The sequence below is a fragment of the Mytilus trossulus genome, unplaced genomic scaffold (assembly GCF_036588685.1).
Source record: "Mytilus trossulus isolate FHL-02 unplaced genomic scaffold, PNRI_Mtr1.1.1.hap1 h1tg000587l__unscaffolded, whole genome shotgun sequence".
In the NCBI taxonomy this organism is placed as follows: domain Eukaryota; kingdom Metazoa; phylum Mollusca; class Bivalvia; order Mytilida; family Mytilidae; genus Mytilus; species Mytilus trossulus.
This window is the reverse complement of record NW_026963415.1, coordinates 1,191-28,815: the sequence shown is the minus strand read 5'-3', so window position 1 is coordinate 28,815 and position 27,625 is coordinate 1,191. Positions and strand designations below refer to the sequence as shown.

The 27,625-nt window shown below is 35.1% G+C and overlaps 1 protein-coding gene across 1 annotated transcript; it reads left to right on the top strand.

Annotated features, from left to right (window-relative positions):
* Positions 1-21,380: 21,380 nt before the first annotated feature.
* Positions 21,381-21,835, top strand: LOC134702683 (uncharacterized; the record flags this gene model as incomplete). Its single annotated transcript, XM_063563404.1, is given in 1 exon segment — positions 21,381-21,835. A coding segment is annotated over 1 exon segment (406 nt), but the record flags the coding sequence as incomplete, so codon positions are not given.
* Positions 21,836-27,625: the final 5,790 nt, after the last annotated feature.

Below are 27,625 nucleotides of genomic sequence, written 5' to 3'. Positions count from 1 at the left end.
AATCTTCCTTTATGTCCCTTTTAACTGAAAACATTCTCTATGTGTCTGTTTGAAGTCATGTTTTGTTTTTACATAAATCAGGCATTTGTTTGCTTTATTTGAATTATTTTTTATTTGTAAATATATGGTGTTTTAAATATACATCATGTACATGTATTATCTGAGGGAAAAAATCCTGGAAGGCAAATTTAAAATACATTCTAATAAATATTTTGAAACTCATTATTTTTGGGAAATTATATACACAAAAATCTCGTTCAATGTTAATTGATGTCAAACAATAGCAATATGATACAGGTATCATTCAATGATCATGGTAACATTGATTAGATTGCCAAGAATTAGACTACTTCAACTTGAATTATTCTTCTTTCAATATTTTTTTTACAAAGTCAATTCCTCAAGTGTGATGTCAAGAAAAAGACAGAAACAAGATAGGTATCTTTAAAATAGTTTGATTTTGTTTCATACATTGATACAAACTAGACATTTTATTCCAGGTTTTAAGGACATACAAAAATTTATGAAGTCAAACCCTATGGTAATGGCCCAAGAGAGTGACTTTTTGACAAGAAGAGATATCATCAAATCAAAAATATTTAATGAAAGAAAAAAGACCAGGAGCAATTATGACAAGAGGAGAAAGCAATTTAATTGTTAAGGTATGCGTTTATTTTAACTACTTATAATTGCTGTATAATTCACACTTCAGAACTTTATTGAATAATCAGTAAAATGAAATCCATGCATTTTTTGTACTGTTCAAAATTAGGCTTTCTTTAGAAGAAAATATGGACACAGATGGAAAAAATGTTTAAATTCAGTAAAAAAGGTCATACTTTAACACCATTCCATTATTTCCTCCTTATTCAAGTTCAGTTTCCTTTTGTCAATTCTTGAAGGCACGGAAAGTTGAATACTGATTTCCTTTGTCCTTTATTTTTTTTTAATAACTTATCTGATTTGTTATAATTATTTATAAAAAGAGGACAAAAAGATAATTTTATTGATGATAATAATTCAATTAATAAGACAATTTATTCATGAAATTTTTATACCATCTAAATATGTTTTATATATCTTACTATAAAACTATTTAATTTTTTTATTTAAGTTCGTTGATATTTGCATGCACTCTATATATTCTGGGACCTAAAACCATTTGCGAAGTGACCAAACATAAAGTATTTAGTGTGACCTAAAGGAGTAGGTTCAGTAAGACCCCTTTTTGGCCCAAAAATATAGCAGTTTTACAAAATTGTGAAATTGTAATATTTTAGTTATTTATTGGAAAGTAGAATGCTTCTGCTACATAATAAATATAAGCTGTTTTTGACAATACAATGTACATATATTGGGTACTGGCATCATTAAGTCATGCTAAATTACTGAAATCATTTTAGCATTTTAGTTAAATTTTTGACGGTTTCCGTCTTAAATGAAAGTGGCTGCATTCGTGTTCATTCATAATATTGAAATGTAAGTTGTATTTACTGATAATACATTACAGATATAAAGATTGAGGATGACCACAGATGTGGCCATTTGAAAAGTGACGTTTTTGGCATATTTGATAGATTTTTCATATTTAAGCTTGAATCAGATCGTTTTTAATGACTCAATCAGTTAAAATCTTTCACAAAAGCTAATTAAATCAATTTAAATAGACACTTCAGTGTTTAAAAAGTGTACAAAATCTTTCGTTAGATGAACCTGAAATTTGAGGCCAAAATTGGCTCTTACCGGACCTACTCCTTTAAAATTGAAATGATTAATTACTATCCAGCTTTTGAAAACATTTAATAATATTTTAAGATATTTTATTGACTGAGACAAAGCAAGTAAAGGGCTGTATTAAGATTAAATGATGAACTTTTTACAGACATATGTTGTGCCAACAGACTGTTCCTCAGCATGACAGAGATATGGTATACCTGTAAACTATTCTTCTGCCTGTCACACACAAAGATGTGGTGTACCTGTAGACTGTACTTAGACTAACACAGAGATATGGTGAACCAATAGACTGTTCCTCAGACTAACACAGAGATATGGTGAACCTGTAGACTGTTCTTCAGCCTGTCACAGAGATTTAGTGTACCTGTAGACTGTTCCTCAGACTAACACAGAGATAAGGTGAACCTGTAGACTGTTCTTCAGCTTGTCACAAGGATGTTGTGTACCTGTAGACTGTTCTTCAGCCTGACACAGAGATACGGTGTAGATATAGACTGTTCCTCAGACTAACACAGAGATAAGATGAACATGTAGACTGTTCCTCGTACTTACACAGAGATATGGTGAACCGGTAGACTGTTCCTCATACTTACACAGAGATATGGTAAACCTTTACACTGTTCCTCGTACTAACACAGAGATATGGTGAACCTGTAGACTGTTCCTCGTACTAACACAGCGATATAGTGAACCTGTAGACTGTTCTTCAGCCTGTCACAGAGATTTTGTGTACCTGTAGACTGTTCCTCAGACTAACACAGAGATATGGTGAACCTGTAGACTGTTCCTTGTACTAGACTGTTCCTCGTACTAACACAGAGATATGGTATACCTGTAGACTGCTCTTTAGACTTACACAGAGATATGGTGAACCTGTAGACTGTTCCTCAGACTTAACACAGAGATATGGTGAACCTGTAGACTGTTCCTCGTACTTACACAGAGATATGGTGAACCTATAGACTGTTCCTCAGACTAACACAGAGATATGGTGAACCTGTAGACTGTTCCTCGTACTTACACAGAGATATGGTGAACCTGTAGACTGTTCCTTGGACTAACACAGAGCTATGGTATACCTGTAGACTGTTCCGCGTACTAACACAGAGATGAGGTGAACCTTTAGACTGTTCCTCGTACTAACACAGAAATATGGTAAACCTGTAGACTGTTCCTCGTACTAACACAGAGATATGGTATACCTGTAGACTGTTCTTTAGACTTACACAGATATATGATGAACCTGTAGACTGTTCCTTGTACTAACACAGAGATATGGTGAACCTGTAGACTGTTCCTCGTACTAACACAGGGATATGGTATACACGTACACTGTTCTTTAGACTTACACAGAGATACGGTGAACCTGTAGACTGTTCCTCAGACTAACACAGAGATATGGTGAACCTGTAGACTGTTCGTTAGACACACAGAGATATGGTTTACCTGTAGACTGTTCTTTAGACTAACACAGAGATATGGTGAACCAATAGACTGTTCCTCAGACTAACACAGAGATATGGTGAACCTGTAGACTGTTCTTCAGCCTGACACAGAGATACGGTGTACATATAGACTGTTCCTCAGACTAACACAGAGATAAGATGAACATGTAGACTGTTCCTCGTACTTACACAGAGATATGGTGAACCGGTAGACTGTTCCTCATACTTACACAGAGATATGGTAAACCTTTACACTGTTCCTCGTACTAACACAGAGATATGGTGAACCTGTAGACTGTTCCTCGTACTAACACAGCGATATAGTGAACCTGTAGACTGTTCTTCAGCCTGTCACAGAGATTTTGTGTACCTGTAGACTGTTCCTCAGACTAACACAGAGATATGGTGAACCTGTAGACTGTTCCTTGTACTAGACTGTTCCTCGTACTAACACAGAGATATGGTATACCTGTAGACTGCTCTTTAGACTTACACAGAGATATGGTGAACCTGTAGACTGTTCCTCAGACTTAACACAGAGATATGGTGAACCTGTAGACTGTTCCTCGTACTTACACAGAGATATGGTGAACCTATAGACTGTTCCTCAGACTAACACAGAGATATGGTGAACCTGTAGACTGTTCCTCGTACTAACACAGAGATATAGTGAACCTGTAGACTGTTCTTCAGCCTGTCACAGAGATTTTGTGTACCTGTAGACTGTTCCTCAGACTAACACAGAGATATGGTGAACCTGTAGACTGTTCCTTGTACTAGACTGTTCCTCGTACTAAAACAGAGATATGGTATACCTGTAGACTGCTCTTTAGACTTACACAGAGATATGGTGAACCTGTAGACTGTTCCTCAGACTTAACACAGAGATATGGTGAACCTGTAGACTGTTCCTCGTACTTACACAGAGATATGGTGAACCTATAGACTGTTCCTCAGACTAACACAGAGATATGGTGAACCTGTAGACTGTTCCTCGTACTTACACAGAGATATGGTGAACCTGTAGACTGTTCCTCGGACTAACACAGAGCTATGGTATACCTGTAGACTGTTCCGCGTACTAACACAGAGATAAGATGAACATGTAGACTGTTCCTCGTACTTACACAGAGATATGGTGAACCTGTAGACTGTTCCTCATACTTACACAGAGATATGGTAAACCTTAAGACTGTTCCTCGTACTAACACAGAGATATGGTGAACCTGTAGACTGTTCCTCATACTAACACAGAGATATAGTGAACCTGTAGACTGTTCTTCAGCCTGTCACAGAGATTTGGTGTACCTGTAGACTGTTCCTCAGCTTGACATATATATGGTGAACCTGTAGACTGCTCCTCAGCCTGACACAGAGATATGGTGACACAGTTGTTGTTTACCAGTAGTCTGATACAAATATATGGTTAACTAGTATACTATTCCTCAGCTTTTTAAGGTGAACCTATAGTTTAGATCTACTTCCATCTGTCACCATCGACTGCCAACTGTATTATCTAACCGCCATCTCTAACCATCGACTGCCAACAGTAACCATCGTCTATCAACTGTACCATCAAATGCCGAATGTAACCATCGTCAATCAACTGTACCATAAAACAGCCATCTGTAACCATCGTCTGTCAACTACCATCAACAGCCATCTGTAACCATTGTCTGTCAACTACCATCATCAGCCATCTGTAACCATTGTCTATCAGCTGTACCTTCAAACGCAATCTGTAACCATCGTCTATCAACTGTACCATCAAATGCCATCTGTAACCGTTGTCTGTCAACTACCATCATCAGCCATCTGTAACCATTGTCTGTCAACTACCATCAAACGCCATCTGTAACCATTGTCTGTCAACTGTACCATCATCAGCCGTCTGTAACCATCGTCTATCAACTGTACCATGAAATGCCATCTGTAACCATCGTCTATCAACTGTACCATCAAATGCCATCTGTAACCATCGTCTATAAACTACCATAAAACGCCCTGTAACCATCGTCTGTCAACTACCATCAACAGCCATCTGTTACCATCGTCTATCAACTGTACCATCAAACGCCATATGTAACCATCGTCTATCAACTGTACCATCAAATGCCATCTGTAACCATCGTCTATAAACTGTACCATAAAACGCCATCTGTAACCATTTTCAGTAAACTACCATCAACAGTCATCTGTAACCATTGTCTATCAGCTGTACCTTCAAATGCAATCTGTAACCGTTGTCTATCAACTGTACAATCAAACGCAATCTGTAGCCAACGTCTGTTAACTACCATCATCAGCCATCTGTAACCATCGTCTATAAACTGTACAATCAAATGCCATTTGTAACCATCGTCTATCAACTGCACCATCAAATGCCATCCGTAACCATTGTCTATAAACTGTACTATAAAACGCCATCTGTAACCATCGTCTGTAAACTACCATCAACAGCCATCTGTAACCATTGTCTATCAGCTTTACCTTCAAATGCAATCTGAAACCGTTTTCTGTCAACTGTACAATCAAACGCAATCTGTAACCATCGTCTGTTAACTACCATCATCAGCCATCTGTAACTATTGTCTATCAACTGTACAATCAAATGGCATTTGTAACCATCGTCTATCAACTGTACCATCAACCGCCATCTGTAACTGTTGTCTGTCAACTGTACCATAAAACGCCATCTGTAACCATCGTCTTTCAACTACCATCAACAGCCATCTGTAACCATCGTCTATCAACTGTACCATCAAATGCCATATGTAACCATCGTCTATCAACTGTACCATCAAATGCAATCTGTAACCATTGCATGTCAACTACCATCAACAGCCATCTGTAACCATTGTCTGTCAACTGTGCCATCAAACGCCATATGTAACCATCGTTTATCAACTGTACCATCAAATGCCATCTGTAACCATCATCTATCAACTGTACCATCAAATGCCATCTGTAACCATCGTCTATCAACTGTACCATCAAATGCCATCTGTATCCATCGTCTATAAACTGTACCATAAAACGCCATCTGTAACCATCGTCTGTCAACTACCATCAACAGCCATCTGTAACCATCGTCTATCAACTGTACCATCAAATGCCATCTGTAACCATCGTCTATCAACTGTACCATAAAACGCCATATGTAACCATCGTCTGTCAACTAACATCATCAGCCATCTGTAACCATTGTCTGTCAACTGTACCATCAAATGCCATTTGTAACCATCGTCTATCAACTGTACGATCAACCGCCATCTGTAACCATCGTCTGTCAACTACCATCAACTGCCATCTGTAACCATCGTCTATCAACTGTACCATCAAACGCCATATGTAACCATCGTCTATCAACTGTACCATCAAATGCCATCTGTAACCATCGTCTATCAACTGTACCATTAAATGCCATCCGTAACCATCGTCTATAAACTGTACCATAAAACGCCATCTGTAACCATTGTCTGTCAACTAACATCATCAGCCATCTGTAACCATTGTCTGTCAACTGTACCATCAAATGCCATCTGTAACTGTTGTCTGTCAACTGTACCATAAAACGCCATCTGTAACCATCGTCTTTCAACTACCATCAACAGCCATCTGTAACCATCGTCTATCAACTGTACCATCAAATGCCATATGTAACCATCGTCTATCAACTGTACCATCAAATGCAATCTGTAACCATTGCATGTCAACTACCATCAACAGCCATCTGTAACCATCGTCTGTCAACTGTGCCATCAAACGCCATATGTAACCATCGTTTATCAACTGTACCATCAAATGCCATCTGTAACCATCATCTATCAACTGTACCATCAAATGCCATCTGTAACCATCGTCTATCAACTGTACCATCAAATGCCATCTGTATCCATCGTCTATAAACTGTACCATAAAACGCCATCTGTAACCATCGTCTGTCAACTACCATCAACAGCCATCTGTAACCATCGTCTATCAACTGTACCATCAAATGCCATCTGTAACCATCGTCTATCAACTGTACCATAAAACGCCATATGTAACCATCGTCTGTCAACTAACATCATCAGCCATCTGTAACCATTGTCTGTCAACTGTACCATCAAATGCCATTTGTAACCATCGTCTATCAACTGTACGATCAACCGCCATCTGTAACCATCGTCTGTCAACTACCATCAACTGCCATCTGTAACCATCGTCTATCAACTGTACCATCAAACGCCATATGTAACCATCGTCTATCAACTGTACCATCAAATGCCATCTGTAACCATCGTCTATCAACTGTACCATTAAATGCCATCCGTAACCATCGTCTATAAACTGTACCATAAAACGCCATCTGTAACCATTGTCTGTCAACTAACATCATCAGCCATCTGTAACCATTGTCTGTCAACTGTACCATCAAATGCCATCTGTAACCATCGTCTATCAACTGTACCATCAACCGCCATCTGTAACCATCGTCTGTCAACTACCATCAACATCCATCTGTAACCATCGGCTATCAACTGTACCATCAAATGCCATATGTAACCATCGTCTATCAACTACCATCAAATGCCATATGTAACCATCGTCTATCAACTGTAGCATCAAATGCCATTTGTAACCATCGTCTCTCAACTACCATCAACAGCCATCTGTAACCATTGTCTATCAGCTGTACCTTCAAATGCAATCTGTAACCGTTGTCTATTTACTGTACAATCAAATGCCATTTGTAACCATCGTCTATCAACTGTACCATCAACCGCCATCTGTAACTGTTGTCTGTCAACTGTACCATCAAATGCCAACTGTAACCATCGTCTGTCAACTACCATCAACAGCCATCTGTAACCATTGTTTATCAACTGTACCATCAAATGCCATCTGTAACCACCGTCTTGTCAACTACCATCAACAGCCATCTGTAACCATCATCTATCAACTGTACCATTAAATGCCAACTGTAACCATCGTAACATCAACTATACCATCAAATGCCATCTGTAACCATCGTCTTTAAACTGTACCATAAAACGCCATCTGTAACCATCGTCTGTCAACTACCATCAACAGCCATCTGTAACCATCGTCTATCAACTGTACCATCAAATGCCATCTGTAACCATCGTTTATCAACTGTACCATAAAACGCCATATGTAACCATCGTCTGTCAACTAACATCATCAGCCATCTGTAACCATTGTCTGTCAACTGTACCATCAAATGCCATCTGTAATCATCGTCTATCAACTGTACCATCAACCGCCATCTGTAACCATCGTCTGTCAACTACCATCAACAGCCATCTGTAACCATCGTCTATCAACTGTACCATCAAACGCCATATGTAACCATCATCTATCAACTGTACCATCAAATGCCATCTGTAACCATCCTCTATCAACTGTACCATCAAATGCCATCCGTAACCATCGTCTATAAACTGTACCATAAAACGCCATCTGTAACCATTGTCTGTCAACTAACATCATCAGCCATCTGTAACCATTGTCTGTCAACTGTACCATCAAATGCCATCTGTAACCATCATCTATCAACTGTACCATCAACCGCCATCTGTAACCATCGTCTGTTAACTACCATCAACCGCCATCTGTAACCATTGGCTATCAACTGTACCATCAAACGCCATATGTAACCATCGTCTATCAACTACCATCAAATGCCATATGTAACCATCGTCTATCAACTGTACCTTCAAATGCAATCTGTAACCATCGTCTAGAAACTGTACCATAAAACGCCATTTGTAACCATCGTCTGTCAACTACAATCAACATCCATCTGTAACCATTGTCTATCAGCTGTACCTTCAAATGCAATCTGTAACCGTTGTCTATCAACTGTACAATCAAATGCAATCTGTAACCGTTGTCTATCAACTGTACAATCAAATGCCATTGGTAACCATCGTCTATCAACTGTACCATCAACCGCCATCTGTAACTGTTGTCTGTCAACTGTACCATCAAATGCCAACTGTAACCACCGTCTGTCAACTACCATCAACAGCCATCTGTAACCATTGTCTGTCAACTAACATCATCAGCCATTTGTAACCATTGTCTGTCAACTGTACCATCAAATGCCATCTGTAACCATCGTCTATCAACTGTACCATCAACCGCCATCTGTAACCATCGTCTGTTAACTACCATCAACCGCCATCTGTAACCATTGGCTATCAACTGTACCATCAAACGCCATATGTAACCATCGTCTATCAACTACCATCAAATGCCATATGTAACCATCGTCTATCAACTGTAACATCAAATGCCATCTGTAACCATCGTCTAGAAACTGTACCATAAAACGCCATTTGTAACCATCGTCTGTCAACTACCATCAACAGCCATCTGTAACCATTGTCTATCAGCTGTACCTTCAAATGCAATCTGTAACCGTTGTCTATCAACTGTACAATCAAATGCCATTGGTAACCATCGTCTATCAACTGTACCATCAACAGCCATCTGTAACCATTGTCTATCAACTGTACCATCAAATGCCATCTGTAACCACCGTCTGTCAACTACCATCAACAGCCATCTGTAACCACCGTCTGTCAACTACCATCAACAGCCATCTGTAACCATCGTGTCAACTGTACCATCAAATGCCATCTGTATTCATCGTCTATCAACTGTACAATCAAATACCATCTGTAACCATCGTCTATCAACTGTACCAACAACCGCCATCTGTAACCTTTGTCTGTCAACTGTACCATCAAACGCCATCTGTAACCATCGTCTGTCAACTACCATCAACAGCCATCTGTAACCAGCATCTATCAACTGTACCATAAAACGCCAACTGTAACCATCGTCTATCAACTGTATCATCAAATGCCATCTGTAACCATCGTCTATCAACTGTACCATCAAATGCCATCTGTAACCATCGTCTATCAACTGTACCATCAAATGCCATCTGTAACCGTCGTCTATCGTGCTTTTTCTTCAAATGCCATAAAACAGCATCTGAACCAGTATTTGCCAACTGTAGCACGTGCTACCATTTGTAACAATTGTTTGTCAACTGTAATAGCAATGCCATCTGTAACCATCGTTATTCAACTGAACAATCAACGACCATCTGTAACCATCGTCTGTCAACTACCATCAACATCCATCTGTAACCATCGGCTATCAACTGTACCATCAAACGTCATATGTAACCATCGTCTATCAACTACCATCAAAGGCCATATGTAACCATCGTCTATCAACTGTACCATCAAATGCCATCTGTAACCATCGTCTAGAAACTGTACCATAAAACGCCATTTGTAACCATCGTCTCTCAACTACCATCAACAGCCATCTGTAACCATTGTCTATCAGCTGTACCTTCAAATGCAATCTGTAACCGTTGTCTATCAACTGTACAATCAAATGCCATTTGTAACCATCGTCTATCAACTGTACCATCAACCGCCATCTGTAACTGTTGTCTGTCAACTGTACCATCAAATGCCAACTGTAACCATCGTCTGTCAACTACCATCAACAGCTATCTGTAACCATTGTCTATCAACTGTACCATCAAATGCCATCTGTAACCATCGTCTATCAACTGTACAATCAAATACCATCTGTAACCATCGTCTATCAACTGTACCAACAACCGCCATCTGTAACCTTTGTCTGTCAACTGTACCATCAAACGCCATCTGTAACCATCGTCTGTCAACTGTACCATCAAACGCCATCTGTAACCATCGTCTGTCAACTACCATCAACAGCCATCTGTAACCAGCATCTATCAACTGTACCATAAAACGCCAACTGTAACCATCGTCTATCAACTATATCATCAAATGCCATCTGTAACCATCGTCTATCAACTGTACCATCAAATGCCATCTGTAACCGTCGTCTATCATGCTTTTTCTTCAAATGCCATAAAACAGCATCTGAACCAGTATTTGCCAACATTAGCACGTGCTACCATTTGTAACCATTGTTTGTCAACTGTAATATCAATGCCATCTGTAACCATCGTTATTCAACTAAACCATCAACGACCATCTGTAACCATCATCTGTCATATTTATCATCTGCTATCATCTGCAATCATCATCTGCCAACTTAACCATCTATTGATAGTTATTCAACTGTACCATCAGCTGCCATTTGTAACCATCGTCTGTCAGCTGTACCACTTGATACCATTGGTTACTGGATCATCATCTGTACACCTTTACTACCATCTTTAACCATCATTTGTCAACATTACCGTCTACTACCATCATAGTCTGTTATCTTTACCACCTGTCACCAATATGTCTTCATTGCCTCTCCTGTGTATGTGTTGCCATTCAACGTATCATCAGTTAATTACCTCTATCACATGCCTATTGGTTATAGTTTTGGTCTGTTATCTTTTACACATGTCAGCAATATGTATAGCATATCACCATCTGTAACTATTTGCTATTCAGTATACTATTATATTTGCTGCCATGTGCAACATAATTTCTCCACTGTTAATTATGTTGTCCTCTGTAAAGATTGATTGTCAACTGAACCGTCTTATGTGTTTGTTATAATCGTCTGTCTACTGTACCATATGCTGATATTTATTACCGTCGTGTGTCAAATGTTTTGTCATTTGTATCCATTGTTTGCCAAATGTATCATCTACTGATATCTGTAAACATCTTTTTTGCAAGCTGTATTTTTTTTCTTCACCATTGTGTGCCTACTGTACTTCTTGCTGTCATCTGTAGCAATTATTTGTCACTATAACAATCTGAAGTCATTTATAACCATCCTATATTAACTCTTCCACATGCCAGCTGCAGTCTTCACGCCGAGTGGCAGTCCAGGCAGCCCAGGCCGGTAAAATTGCTCTAGGGCCTGTAAAAACCAGACCTACAGGCCAACAGAATCTAACTAAAAATTTTCAAAAATTGAGCTGCGGGCCTGTAGAATTAGCAGTTCAGCGTGAAGACTGCAGCTGTCTTCAATTTAGGCCTGTCAACTGTAACACATGAAATCATTTTTTTTTTTCATTCATCATAAAGATTATCACAGAAAAAAAATGATGTTTTTATTTTATAATAACTTTTTGATTTTGGTTTTGGTGATGAGGTAATTCATTTCAGATATTAAAATCAGGTTTTATTGAGTACATGAATCATGCAGTTCTAGGTTTTTTTCAAAACAAAGACCATTTTAAATTTTTGCATATAAATCTTCCGTTTTTTTAGTATATCAAACACAGAACTGATCATTTCATTGTTAATTGATAGGAGATCTTAACAATCTTTCTGTTTAAATTTATCAAGATGCTTCGAGCTGATAGCATCTGAATTTCCTTCCATGTAGCTTGTGACATATTTTTTCAAATAAAGCTTTTGTTGGAAAGTTACCATTCACCAATTGTCCTTTAGGAAGATATATGAGCAGAAATTGCCCATTGAATTGGTTGTCATTATATACAGTTTAGAGTATTATGTTAAGTCTGTATCCAGATGTTTTAATATGTTACTAGATGGAACTCCTTGGAGTGGTTGTTATCTTTGAATGAAAAAAAGGAAAGTTTTGATCTAAGTTCAAATCCATAGAATCGAATCTTAAAACTTTAAAAAAAAAAATAATTAAAAAATGTATATACCTTAAAATGTCTAAGGTTAAGCATGTTGTTAAGTGAAGTATGAATTATATGTTAAAGAATCTGCTAAAATGATTATCTTGTCAAAATGAGATACAATTAGTTGGGTGTAACCCAATGATACCCCTGCCTTTGAGCAGATAGTACAGTTACATGTCAATAACAATAACTGTCAATCATATGTAACCATCGTTCGTCAACTGTAATCTGTAACCAACGTTCATCACATTATGCATTAACTGCCATCTGAACCATCGTTCACTGTGTATAATTCTTGCTTTCATTTGTAACCATTACATGATGTTAGCATCGGGTGCAGTAGGACCTATTTACCCTATCTGAACACCTATTAGAGGTTTTAATTCTCAGTCGTTAGTTTTCAATGTAGACTGTTGCTTGTCATGTTTTGTTTTTGCTTTTTTAGTTCGGATTGGATTTTCGTTTGGTTTATTCTGCCTCTCAATTATTTGGATTTGCCTTGATTTACGAAAAATCTTTACAAATTTTGTAATGCTGCATGATAAAAAATCCTTAGCAAAGATACCATGCTTATGATATTAGATAACAATATATTACTGAAAGGCATGCATGACTAATCCTTTCTTGTTCTTTGTAATAGTTTTGACATTTCTTTAGATGAAAATGTTAGTAATATCAACCTACCAGATGCTTACGTATGTAATGCTTTAAGGAAACTTAGAATATTCTTCACTGGTCAATAATATATATCAAAATGTAGGTACACACTATTTACAATTTAAATTCAATACCATATAAAAATAAGATGTGACATAATTGCCAAAACGAAAACCTTCCACCAAAGTTCAAATAAAGTGGATGAAAGCATTATAGGCAATCATGTGGCCATGTTAAGCTCACCTAGCCCTATGGTCCAGTTGAGCTGTTGCCTTACTTGGTGATCACTGTTGTCCATTGTCATTATAAACTTTTTAATCTTCTTCTCTCAAAACACCACAGGATCTATTTCAGACAAACATTGGCTGAATAATCCTTAGGATATCTGGTATCTAGTCTGTAGGATTTTTTTCTATCTTCATTGATGATTTGATTCAAATTATTTTGCAAAATCCGTTTTTATCTTGCCCAGGCATGAGTAACTGCCCTTTTTAGCATGTTTTCAGAGTCTCTTTTTCTCTTTTTCAATAGTTTTTCCATATCTTGTATTAATCACTGAATGCTTGCCTCAGAGTCAAATGTCTGTCTCTGGATTTGGATTTTGTCTGAAATCCACATGTTTGTTACGATGAACAGTGACATTTATACTGTTTTCAAAGAATATGACATCACTTTTGATTCCTTAAGGTATTTAGATTAAATCGAACAAAACAAATCATCAGAATTTATTATTTACTATTAATAGAAACAGTCATAGGCATCTGATAAATGATAAATTAAAGATTATATTTGAATTGCATTCCAGTCTCAAAGTGCATAATTATTTAGTTAAAGATTAAGAAATATTAATGTGTTGCTGTTTTACAATCAAGATGGCAAAAGATAAGTAGTTTAACATAATTCATCAAACATATTGGGCATAAAAGTATGTACGGGCAGATGTGTTTTTGTCTATACAAGACACATCAGTAACACTGAAATTTAAGTATTGTTGACTAATGCTATCATAATAGATTTTATTAGAACTTGAAATCACAACATTTTTTAATGTAGTTTTTTTTTGTACAATCCAGTTCTGGTACTGATTGATTGATTAATCAGTTTGCTTGGTATTATGCATGGCATACAATTATAACAATCTGGCAGGTCGAAACTTTCCTGGTGCAGTTCAAAATTACGTTTTGTTAGTGGCCCTGATTAAGATAGATAAAAAAAAATGTAATAATGTTACTGATGGAGTTGAGGTGTTATTTTCAATAATGTAACATCACTCTGAAAATTTGAATATGCTGTATTGATAAAAACACAATATTTGGTTTGTTATATATTCTTTTAAAAATTGTATGATGAATATTGAGAAGTGCTGTATATATTATACATTTACAAGCATATGTAACCAGGAAGGTCTCAGGGAAAAGTCAGATTTGTATTTTATGTCCCCCACAAACTGTAAATTTGATGCATTCCCTGACTGATGAGACCAAATATGCGATCAAATTTATGGTATTATAAGATAGTTATATAACTGCTTTGAAAGCACATATCAACTTGCCCTGCTGTTACATTTTTTCAGGATTACAGAAAAATCATTTTTTAGCAGAAACAAGGAAAACTGGGAAATCAGCTATACCTTAAACTATTTTAGCATGTTGAAACTGGATGTTAAAAATAAGTAAAAAAAACAAACAATCAATCAATTTAAAATTGTGTCAGGCTAAAATCATTTGGTATTTATTTTTTTTGGGGTGGGTTACAGGAGGAATTTCAATATGAACATTGTGGCCTTGTAAGAGGTGAAAAAAATAGGTATCCACTTCATTGATCTTTGGTGAATAGTTGTGTCATTGGCAATCATACCACATCTCCTTCTTTTTTATAATTAGCGACAGATTAAAATTAATAATAAGTCCTAAAAAAATCCTTCTGTCCCCCTCTCCCTGCATAGAATATAAAATAATCCCCTAACTGCTACTGTCCATGTATTCGTCTTATTATTATCCAGTTTATCGTCCCTACAGTGATATCCTACTAAGATCTACTAAGGATTGTGTATCATAAACACGTTTATCACAAAGCATGTGTGTTGGGCGTCTCTTCCGTCAAAACTACCCATTTAAAGGGAAGAGAAAGAAGAGAGCCTGAAGATCTTCCCAATGCAAAAAAAAAAGACCTCCATTATAATACATTTATTTGGTTTCTTATTTACTAATTTATCTTATTTCAAAAACACTATTCCATAGTATTAGTACAAATTATGGTTTGGTTTTAACTATTCAATATTTTAACTTCCCTGATAGAATTTCACAGCAATGGAAAATATATCATTGTGAAATATTTTCCCCCGGATAAGATAAAAAAATAACAACATCAAATACAAATACAAATATTTTTATTGGCACAAACTCATTTACAATAAATGGTTAAGACCTATGGCATTACACATAACTATAATAATTGACATGGTAGAATGAAAGGTTCCATAATAACATATGCTAAATTATGAAAAGTTACAAAATGATGTATCATATAAGTTCACTATTTCTTATATTTAGACACTCTGATATGAAAGAGGAAGACAGTCTAAGTAATAATGCTGAGCTATTATTGACCAATAGAGATATTTTTTCATCAACGGTAATGTTACACTGTATTTGAAATATAACGTTTATTTTATTTTCATACAGAAAAATGTCGGGGAATTGCTTCCTGGAAGGAAGCAATTAAAATAAAGTAAACTTCTTCTAAATATGAATAAATTAAAGAATTTTCTTCAGACAAAAGTATATATGTCCATAAGTTTTATAATGAAAACTATCCATTGAGTTATAAAAAAACATATGCATTATTTTTTTAATTTGAGGTTTAATAAGAAATGTTGTTCATCCTCAATTTCCCCATTTTTACAGACAGGACAGTATCTTTCCTCTCTAGGATTATTAAGATGTCTTCCCCTTTCAATCATTAAAAGATGTGCGTTTATGGGTATTTTGCATATTGCTGCTCTATCATTTAAATTGTTTAGTGAATCAACATATGATGGTCTTTGACCCATTTTGTAGACTTGACAAAAGAAACTGAGCTTAGAAGACTCAAAAATAAAATTGTTTTTTCAAGCATAAATTTTCTAGAGCATATACTTTCATCAGCAAATACACTTGTAAATCAAATTTTCTGTGCAACAAGATTTTCAAACCCTTGGATCCTAAAAACTCAATGCATTTTACAATTAGGATATTCATATCGTGTTGAAAAAGTTGTCTAACAAAGCAGCACTTGGGACAAGTAAAACAGCGAATTTATGATCAGTGCTTGCAAAATTAAAATGCTTTGTTAGACAACTTTTTGGGGGCCGCTCAAGGCCCCCAGCAGCTCTGAGAAAAATAACGTAAAATCGTGCATTCTGAGCGTTTACCGGACTCTTTCTGACATTGAAATGCAAATAATTTTTAGCAATTTTTTCGACAATATTCTGGTCTCAAAGCAAAATCATAGGCTCATTGTAATTTAAGACTGTAGGTTTTATGGACAAACATTAAAAGACCGATATGTAGGATAAAGCAAAAATCATAATTCTCATAATCAATATAATGATAAACATTCTAGATTCTTTCCCATTGACCGAGGAGTAAAACAAGGGGACAGTATTAGTCCCACACTCTTCAATTTATTTATTAATGATATAGTTGAAAATTTTGACCATAAAGGTTCAAAACCCTTGAGAATATTAAATTCTGATATAGGAAGTCTTTTGTTTGCCGATGACCTTATAATTTTATCCGAAAGTAAAGAAGGTCTTCAAAATAGCTTAAATAACTTATCAAATTACAGTGAAAAATGGCAGTTATGTCTAAATACTAAAAAAACAAAAACAATGATCATTGAACAAAGAACTACAAAACTGGAACCATACATTGTAAGGTTCAATAATGAAAAAATTGATAACGTTACTGAGTATAAATTTCTGGGCACTCTGATAAAAAATAATGGAAATCTAAATGCAAGTTTAACAGATTTAGCCAAAAAAAGCTAGGAAAGCTCTGTTTTCATTAAAAACACATGCAGCCTTTTTGGGAAATTTTCCTGTTAATGTATCCTGTAATCTTTTTGATTCTCTTATAAAACCAATTTTAACATATAATGCTGAAATATCATACATGGATACATATCAATCTTATTATAGAGCAAAAGGCAGATTAAAATCCCAAAACAAAGATATAGATAATTTCCAATATTTGGATAAGACTCCCTTCGAAAAGGTTCATGTTAATTTCTGTAAATATATTTTAGGTACTAAAAAAACATCTGCTAATTTAGGTGTTAAAGCTGAACTTGGTAGACAACCAATAGAAAAATATATAAAAACACAAGCAATTCTTTATTGGGCTAGATTAAATACTGAAAACATAAACCCATTGCTAAAAGAAAGTTATACATTAAGTAAACACCTTGATTCACAAGGAGTTTATACTTGGTCCACTTTTATAAAAGATTCAACACAAGAAACAAAAAGTAATGTCCTGTCAAAATATGGAACAAGTTAACAAACTAAAGACTTGGATTAAGAATATTACAAGTAAATTTTATTCAGAACTACTGGAAAATAAAATTAATAGTTTGAACGAAAATAACAAACTTTTTCTTTTCAAAAATATTAAAGTCAAACAAGACCAAGAATTTTATCTAAAATATCACAATTTTGAAACTAGACGTTTATTTACAAAAATTAGAATTAGTGACCATAATTTGCTCATTGAGAAGGGCAGATATCTAAAAATACCTCGAGACAATAGAACATGTCCAACTTGTAAAACCTTAGAAGATGAAAATCACTTTCTCCTCCACTGTCAAATTAATAATGTTTTACGTATAAAACTTTTTAATGACATGGCAATAGATAATCCTATGTTTCCAAATCTATCTGATACTGAAAAACTAGTAGTCCTACTAAATCCTTCTAATATAAACCAAGTGAAAAAAACAGGTTCCTTTATAAAACAGTCTTTAGAGCTGAGGACAGGGGACTCTTGGTTACTTTTACTTGTATATATATAGATATGTGTGTGTTTAACTCAGTTATTTTATTGTTGCTGTTACTTTTGTTTATGTCACAAGTATAATGTTATACTTATATGACAAATAAAGATTATTAATAATACTTGATCTGTCTGCCTGTTCTTGTAGTGTTGTGCTTAGACTTTGGTGATTTTTTTTATGACTAGATTTAAATATAGTGACAGTGCAGTATCATACTTTAAGTACTAGTACTGCTAAAATCGACATTAGGGACCTGTTTTAAGTCATAGATGATTATTTTATTGTTGAAGCCCCTCCAGCAACTTTGACCATTGATCATTAGTATTTTTCTATGCATTGACTTTGTGTGTGATTAGGTTTCATGCACATATTTACTCCATATTTCTTTATTTTCTGTTAAAGGGTGTTTGCATGACTTAAGGATGTACTTAGGTGAGGTTTTGGAATTTGTGTCAAATGTTCGGACTTCTTGGTGTTTTTCTATACAATACAATGTAAAATATTTTGCCCCATAACACCCATTTTTTTTTTCATATTAGACTTAAGATTTTTATAAAATTTGATGAAACCCTTACAAAATTATAAGGTGTATTACGCCTGGAAATAAGGCGTAAACCAGGCGTAAGTGGTAGTTACGTGTCTATATCCAAGCGTAAGGGAGCAGGAAATGTAAATTTGTAGTCCTTAAGGGCGTAGAAAAAAGCAGCAAACCTGTGGCATAAATTGAAATAAGCAATTAAGGCGTAAGTTTTCTTACGGGCGTAAATTGAAATAAGCAAGGCATAAATTTTCTTACGGGTATAAAACTGTTGGTATGGCGTAAATAGAAATACCCATAATGCTTTGTTTAAAGGATCATGGGATTTTTTTCAAAATTTGGCTCTTTGGTTTTAGTTTGATAGAGTTGGACACATGGCAGCTTCATATATTCAGGGATAATTTGCTTGTTTTGTGCTTTTAGGAAGAATCTGAAATTGGAAATACTGAATCAAATAAATTAATGAAAATTGTGAAATAAAAGGAAAGTAGTAATACATGGTAGATAATAATAATGTGAGTATAACTAATTATAAGTTATAAGGTATTATGTTCTATCAGAATTTTTGAAATCCCAAAACCTTTATCCTTGGATAATTACATTAAAATCTTTTACATTATATTTTAGTTCAAAAGACAATAATTTTCAAAAACAACTTAGTTAAAATGCTACTTTTATTTAAAAAAAAAATAATTGTCATAATTCTAATTTAAACTTAAACTAATTTGAGCCATTGTCTGCATAAAATGTATTTATTTCTAATTTTTTTATTATAACTTCTTCAATCATGGTTAATATTTCAAGTTTTTTGTCAAACAATAAGAAATAAAAGCAATAGTACAGAAGTTTGTATCAAATACACAAAAGTACACAGCTAGGTTAATACAATGAACTAAAATAAGTGTAGTATTATGTAATGATATTATGCCTGGTTCATTTATTGACCAGGTGTACTCATTTGCATATTACGCCTATTTTTTGGTGAACCAGGCATACTCATTTGAATATTACGCCTGGTTTACGCCTTAGTTACGCCTAATTTACGCCTGGTTTAAGCCTGGTTGAAGCCTGGTTGAAGCCTGGACATGCATTTTGTAAACACTGCAATGCCGCCAGGATAAAGTATGATTTTTACGCCTGGTTTCCGTGTCACCTACGGGCGTCACAGTTTGTACAGGAATTTTTTTGGGGAATATCATTAGCAGATTTATCTTTTATTTCTAATTGCTAACTAAGTTTGTTCAAAATCTTCCAGAAAACCTTGGGATTCTTTTCACATGTGTTACTAAGTTCTGAGCATATTTTTCTTTTATATGTTTTTTCTTCATATTTACACAAAGTCGTTTAAATTTTGACCGGAATTAATAAAACTTTTTCCTGTTCTCTGCATTTTCAGGAAATTTATTTACAAGTTTTTCATAATTTTTCACTGAAGTGCAAAGCTCTTTACAAGATTCTGAAAACCAAGGTTTTGGGTCAGACCTCTTGTTTTTTTTTGTTTTTTTTAGCTCACCTGGCCTGAAGGGCCAAGTGAGCTTTTCCCATCACTTTGCGTCCATCGTCCGTCTTCGTTAACTTTTACAAAAATCGTCTCCTCTGAAACTACTGGGCCAAATTTAACCAAACTTGGCCACAATCATCATTGGGGTATCTAGTTTTAAAAATGTGTCATGGCTAAAAATAGAGCATAGGGGTAAAATGCAGTTTTTGGCTTACAACTAAAAAAACGCCCTGATTTTATATTTTTTTTAATTGGTGTCTAGTTTCATATTGTTTATTATTTGAACAGAGTGTGTTAAAGTTTAGAAATTTCAAGGAATATATTAGTATTGCTGCACACAAATAATTATTTTCCTTTCATTTACATACTAGCCCTTACCAAACTGAAAAGTTTGTGGCAAACCTGCGGCTAACAATTTTGTTCGCCAAAGACTAGTAGAATACTGAAATATAATTTATTTATCTAAGATATCTTTACTGATATTTGTTAACAATCTAAATTCTAGTCAGTCAATTTTATATCCGTAATACTAACTATACAATAGTCCCAGTTTATATGAAGTTTAATAATATAAATCCATTTTTTTTATGTTTTACAATTTCATACATCATTGTTTTTACTGATTCATTCCAAGCTGACTAGTTCCCATGTGTTTTAATGAATTTCGAGAATTTATACCATATACATAGTTGAATAAGTTTATAAAACGTTAATATTCTTAATATTTATATTTTTTTGTTTATTGAAGTATGGAGAACGAGCCCAGGACGAACGGACTCTAAATATACAATGATATATGTGGGCGAGCGAACTCAGGACGAACGGACCCGATACCGAACGAACCTAGGGCGAACGGACCTATTACCGATTAGAGGGCGCTGAATTAAATATGTCGGAAGAAGGAGCAGGTGAAACCACGAGGGTTAAACGTCAAAAGATAGATGACTCGGACTCGTTTTTTAGGGATTTTTTAAAGAAGGAAATTGAGAGAGAGTTATTAGAGGAGGCATATACGTCTTTGTGTCGAGGATCTTCAGATATGGTTTTTCGGATATTAAAAGTAATGCAGACCAATGCTCTTCTCAGTGAGGGATTCTCGCGTGCATCTTGTAAAGTTAAGATGTATGAAAAAGAAAGGACTGATAAAAAGCCGCTCGCCCGTCTTTATGCAGCTGGGTCTATTTTTAAAAATGGTATTTACATTTTAAAGAAATTCCTGGCTCCAAACCCGGAAGTTCCGGTAGATGGAGAACAAAGAGAAGCTTTAAGAAAATTGTTGAATTTCTTACTTCAGGGTGAGTTAAATAAATATGCATGTAAAATTATATGTACACACTTAAATTCAAAGGGCTAGTGTGATGGGATTGGTTCCCCTAGTACAATGTAGTATATGTTGCAGATACTAAAGTAACTAAGAACTTCTAGCTCAGTGGTTGAACATGCTGCCTTGTGACACAGAGGTCCCAGTTTGGAATCCTGATGAAGACAGGCAATTTTGTAATGAAATTCATGCTCTCTGGCAACATTGGTGCCCTACAATAAAAACCCATGGTTAGTAGAATTGCCTAGCCCGGGAACTGGGGTCGTATTTAAGTTTTTTTGTACCTTTATACCTTTATCTTCTGGTCGTTACATAAGCCAAAGGCGTCTACTGACCTCTCATCTTGGATTGTCGCATATGATTTCTCATCTCATCATAAATATCATATATTAAACTTATCAAAAAATATTTATTTAGGTGTGTGCTGCTGAAACACTTAAGGCCAAAACAAAAAATATGTGTGTTTCTGATTACCCAACCTACCCTATTTTTTTCCAGCCCAAATCCCGACCCTAAACTTTTATTAGAGGATTTCCGAAATTTCCGAAAAAACTACGTATTTTTTCCATAACCGTCTCTTTCATTACATAACCCGTTTTAATGGCTGCGCATTTGTTGACAGCAACAAGTTTGTTGGCTGTATGAATAAACAAATGCCAGCACCTTGTAGTAAGATAAAAATGCCATCCTATGCATTGAAAATAGGAGGACCCTGTTGAATGTTTTTTACGGAAAACCATGGAGAGCTGCATAATAAAGGTTTGCAATTGACAGTTTAAAGATACAGATCTGGATCAGACCGGAAACGATTTTTTTCAGGAATTGAATAAAAAAGATTCAGGGTCGGGGGTTTGAGTCGGGGTTGGTCGGGAAATAGGAAACAGACATATATAGTTTTTTTGCCTTATGATACTACATTTACTGAAATTCCCTAAGATGTTTTTAAAAAAATATGACCTAAACAATGTTTGTTTGTTGTACAGTAACTTGTATCATGTAGTAGGGCAAATTGCAAAATAATAACTTGTGTTTTATACGGCGTCTTGTAATATACAACATGTACAAATGTGTTATAATGTTAAGATTACATCCCCCAAATAATGAAAGGTAACAATTTATTCAAATGGCTTAATTACAAATGCAACTGTATCCTCACTGGAGCCTCAGCATTACAATGTATAGCACTCCTGTAAATTATCATGAGTAGTAATTGATATGGAGAACAATGGAGCGATCTTTTTTTAGTTATATTTTACCTCAAAACTTTCAGACGTGAAACAGGACAACAAATACGTACAATATTCATCTTACACAGGCATGACAGGCAGATAAAAAAGATAAGAAAAGTCACAATTTAAGAATCTTCAAACTTAAAAAGGGGTACTTATGAATTTCAATTTACTAGTATAACGGTAAATATAAATTTCAGAACTCAACATGACTGAATATTGTGTGGTCAATATAGAAATTAATTGCATGTGACTGTCAAACTAAAAACATATTTATTTTGCACTTAATTCGGCTAATCAATGGATGTACATGCAAACACATGAACAAAACATAAATAAAACTAGAATTGCCATTGCAAGCAATAGCGGATGTCACCCTTCCCCCTATAATATTGCCACTAAGCGGCAGCCATTTCAAATTTGTTTAACAGCAAATGCACAAATATACATGGCTATTCATCTTTTTGTAAATTTTCAGTATATTCAGAGCATTTTAAAGTATTTCACATTTATACCGTTTCCATGCAAAGGCAGCCATTTTGAAAATTTCAAAGCTTAACTTGTAGTTACCAATAATATCAAATTTCATTAAGTTAAAACCATTTGAGAATTTTTGACATTTTTGCAGTTTTCCATGGCAACCGTGGCCATTTTGGAAATTCCAACTTCAAAAGTCATATCTAGACTTGACAGTTAACAATCATATCAAGTTTCATCAATTTTGAAGCATTCTGAAATTTTTGCTCCTGTATCCATGGTAACATAGTAGTTCCAATGATATCAAAATCATTCAAAACCTGTATATGGTGGACAACTATGTTGGCTAAAAATTTGATGATTTTAAGTTCAAACATACCAAAGTTATTCAACAAACCCCGGAAGTTTTTGGAGCATTTTGACCTTTTTGCATTGTTTCCATGGAAACGGCAGACATTTTGGAAATTCCAACGCCAAATTCCACATCTACCAAAGTTGCTCATCGTTATGCTAAAGTTTTCAAAAAAATTGGAGCATTTCCATATTTTTGAAATTTTTGGTGTAGTTTCCATGGCAACATAGCAGTTCCAAAATGTGCCAAAATCATCCAAAACCAGTCTATAGTGGGCACCTTCATTGTATTAAAATCTTAAGATTTTAAGCTTAAGCATTCTCAAATAATTCAAGGAACTCCAAAATTATATTTTTTCACCATTTTTCCGTTTCCATGGTGATGACAGCCATTTTTAGTTCCAAAGTTGCACAGACTCTGGGGAGTCAGAGTTCCTTGATATAGTGCAACCATCATTCGGATTGGTACTTTTGGCTCTGAGAAAGCGGGCGGACAAAATTAGGTGGAAGTATAATAATAATAATTAAAAACCAATTGTTCAAAGAGAACAATTGAAGGTCTTTCCACCAATAAGGATCTATTTTGATATGAAAATATTAAAATTCAGTTGAAAATGTCAGTTCCTATGGATAAATGATATATAAATATGAATTTCAAGCAAAGGTCAAAATCTTGAACGTCCAATTAACCTATGACCTTGACCTCAATTTCAAGGTCATAAACGAAGGATCCCAAATTAAAAGACCCTAGGTCTGTATTATGTATGGTTCATGAGTAATATCACTTTACGCATAATTCTAAATATAACAGGGGCAAAAATCCCATTTATTCTCTTCGCACCCTTCCAATCAAAATTTATAAGTTACGACATGTCGCAACTAACAATTTAGTAAAAATAATTTGTTGAAATCTTATAAGGTTAATGAAAAAGAGTGAAAATAAGCAAAAGTCAAAAAAAATTTGAATTTGACCTTGACCTTTGACCTTGACCTAATTTTCATTTTTTTGGACCAAGGATCTTAAATCAAAAGACCCTAAGCCTTTACTTTATAATGATAATGAGTTATATTACCATACAACTAATATAAGATATAAAAGGGGGAAAAGTCGCATCAAATGTTTACGTACCCTTTTAACTAAAATTTACATGTTACGCCATGTCGTAACACACATTTTGTGAAAATATTTTGTCGATATCTTATAGGATTTCTGAAAATAAGAGATAACAAGCCAAAATCATATTTTTGAACTTGACCTTTGACCTTGACCTCATTTTCATTTTATTGGACCAAGGACCTCAAATCAAAAACCCTAGGCCTCTATCACTAATGGTTTTCCAGTAACAAATTTATTTCATTTATTTCATTACAAAAGGGGAAATAACTCTCATATGGAGTCTTCGTAAAGCTTCGGTGAAAATAAAACGTAACATCCTGAGGATATAACGAGCAATTTGGAAAAATAAATTTGTCGCTTTCTTTTACGGTTGCGGAGGAGATCTGAGATAACAAGAAAAACAGTGTTTGGGGAGATAACTCTTACAAAGAAAAGTGTTCGGTTAAACAGGGTCAGTTTCAAAAGCGTATAGACTGAATGATATCATATACAAAAAAACTAAGCGACATCTTTTGAAAAATTTTTACACCGCAAGAAAAAAATTAGGCGGAAGAAAAAAAAAATAATCAGAACAAATACAATAGGTCTTTCCACAAGAAAGGTGGAAAGACCTAATAATACAGAACTAGATTTGCCATTGCAAGCAATAGCGGATGGCACCCTTTCCCCATTGCCAGGCCAGCGGCAGCCATTTAGAAAATTTTTGCTGTTTCCATGGCAACGGCGGCCATTTTGAAAATTCGAAACTCAAAAGTTAAGTCTACATAAGCTAGGCAAAATTTGTTATAAGTTTCATTAAATTTAAAGCATTTTGAAGTTTTTCATAATTTTGCTGTTCCCATGGTAACGGCGGCCATTTTGAATATTCCAAAGTCAAACCCCCGCTGCAATTTTTTCCCTCCATAATCATATATACCCTCATATACCATTTAATGTCTCTAGAATACATTTAACATTGATGTTCTGGAATGTTCTGTGAAAATTCAAAGTTTTGACCTTTTTGCATTGTTTTCATGGTAACTACAGATATTTTGGAAATTCCAACGCCAAATTCCACATCTTCCAATGTTGCTCATCGTTACTGTGAAGTTTCATGAAGTTTGGAGCATTTTGATTTTTTGAAATTGTTGGTTTAGTTTCCATGGCAACATAGTAGGTCCGATGAGTGCCAAAATCATCCAACACCTGTATATAGTGGGCACCTACATTGTGTCAAAATATAATGATTCTGAGTTAAAGCATATCCAAACAGTTCACCAAAACAAAAAACTGGATTTTTTCACATTTGTTCTGTTTCCATGGAAACGGTAGCCATCTTGAACCATTCCATGCTTACTGCAACTCTGCACGTGGGGGTCCTTACTATAGTAGAGTTCCATCAACATTGGTCCATTGGATTTCGAGAAATCACCTGGACAAAATTTGTTGCAAGAAAAAAAATAATAAGAAGAAAAACTAGATTTGCCATTGCAAGCAATAGCGGATGGCACCCTTTCCCCATTGCCAGGCCAGCGGCAGCCATTTAGAATATTTTTGCTGTTTCCCATGGCAATGGCGGCCATTTTGAAAATTCGAAACTCAAAAGTTAAGTCTACATAAGCTAGGCAAAATGTGTTATAAGTTTCATTAAATTTAAAGCATTTTGAAGTTTTTCATAATTTTGCTGTTCCCATGGTAACGGCGGCCATTTTGAATATTCCAAAAGTGCAATTGTTTCCCTCCATAATCATATATACCATCATATACCATTTAATGTCTCTAGAATAAATTTAACATTGATGTTCTGGAATGTTCCGTGAAAATTCAAAGTTTTGACCTTTTTGCATTATTTCCATGGGTAACAACAGATATTTTGGAAATTCCAACGCCAAATTCCACATCTTCCAATGTTGCTCATCGTTACTGTGAAGTTTCAAAAAATTTGGAGGATTTCCATATTTTGGAAATTTTTGGTGTAGTTTCCATGGCAACATAGTAGTTCCAATGAGTGCCAAAATCACCCAACACCTGTATATAGTGGGCACCTCCATTGTATTCAAATATAATGATTCTGAGTTAAAGCATATTTAAACAGTTCACCAAAAACAAAAACTGGATTTTTTCACATTTGTTCTGTTTCCATGGAAACGGCAGCCATCTTGAACCATTCCATGCTTCCTGCAACTCTGCACATGGGGGTCCTTAATATAGTAAAGTTCCATCAACTTTGGTACTTTAGATTTGGAGAAATCGCCTGGACAAAATGTGTTGCAAGAAAAATAATAATAAGAAAAAAAAGAAACGTAGAATAAACAATACGTCACCCCAACTCCGTTGAGGGTGCCATAAAAAGAAACGTAGAATAACAATACGTCACCCCAACTCCGTTGAGGGTGCCATAAAAAGAAACAGAGGAAAAGCAATATGTCACCCGACATTGTCGATCGGGGTGACATAATTAAAACAAAAACAAACTTGAAGAAATAAAATGAAAATATGTTTAAAAACCCTATGTCAACGAATACGATACAAAACGGGAAAAAACGACTACAAGCAACACATACAGAACCATGAATATACACATGATACTTAACAATTGAAAAATAATTAG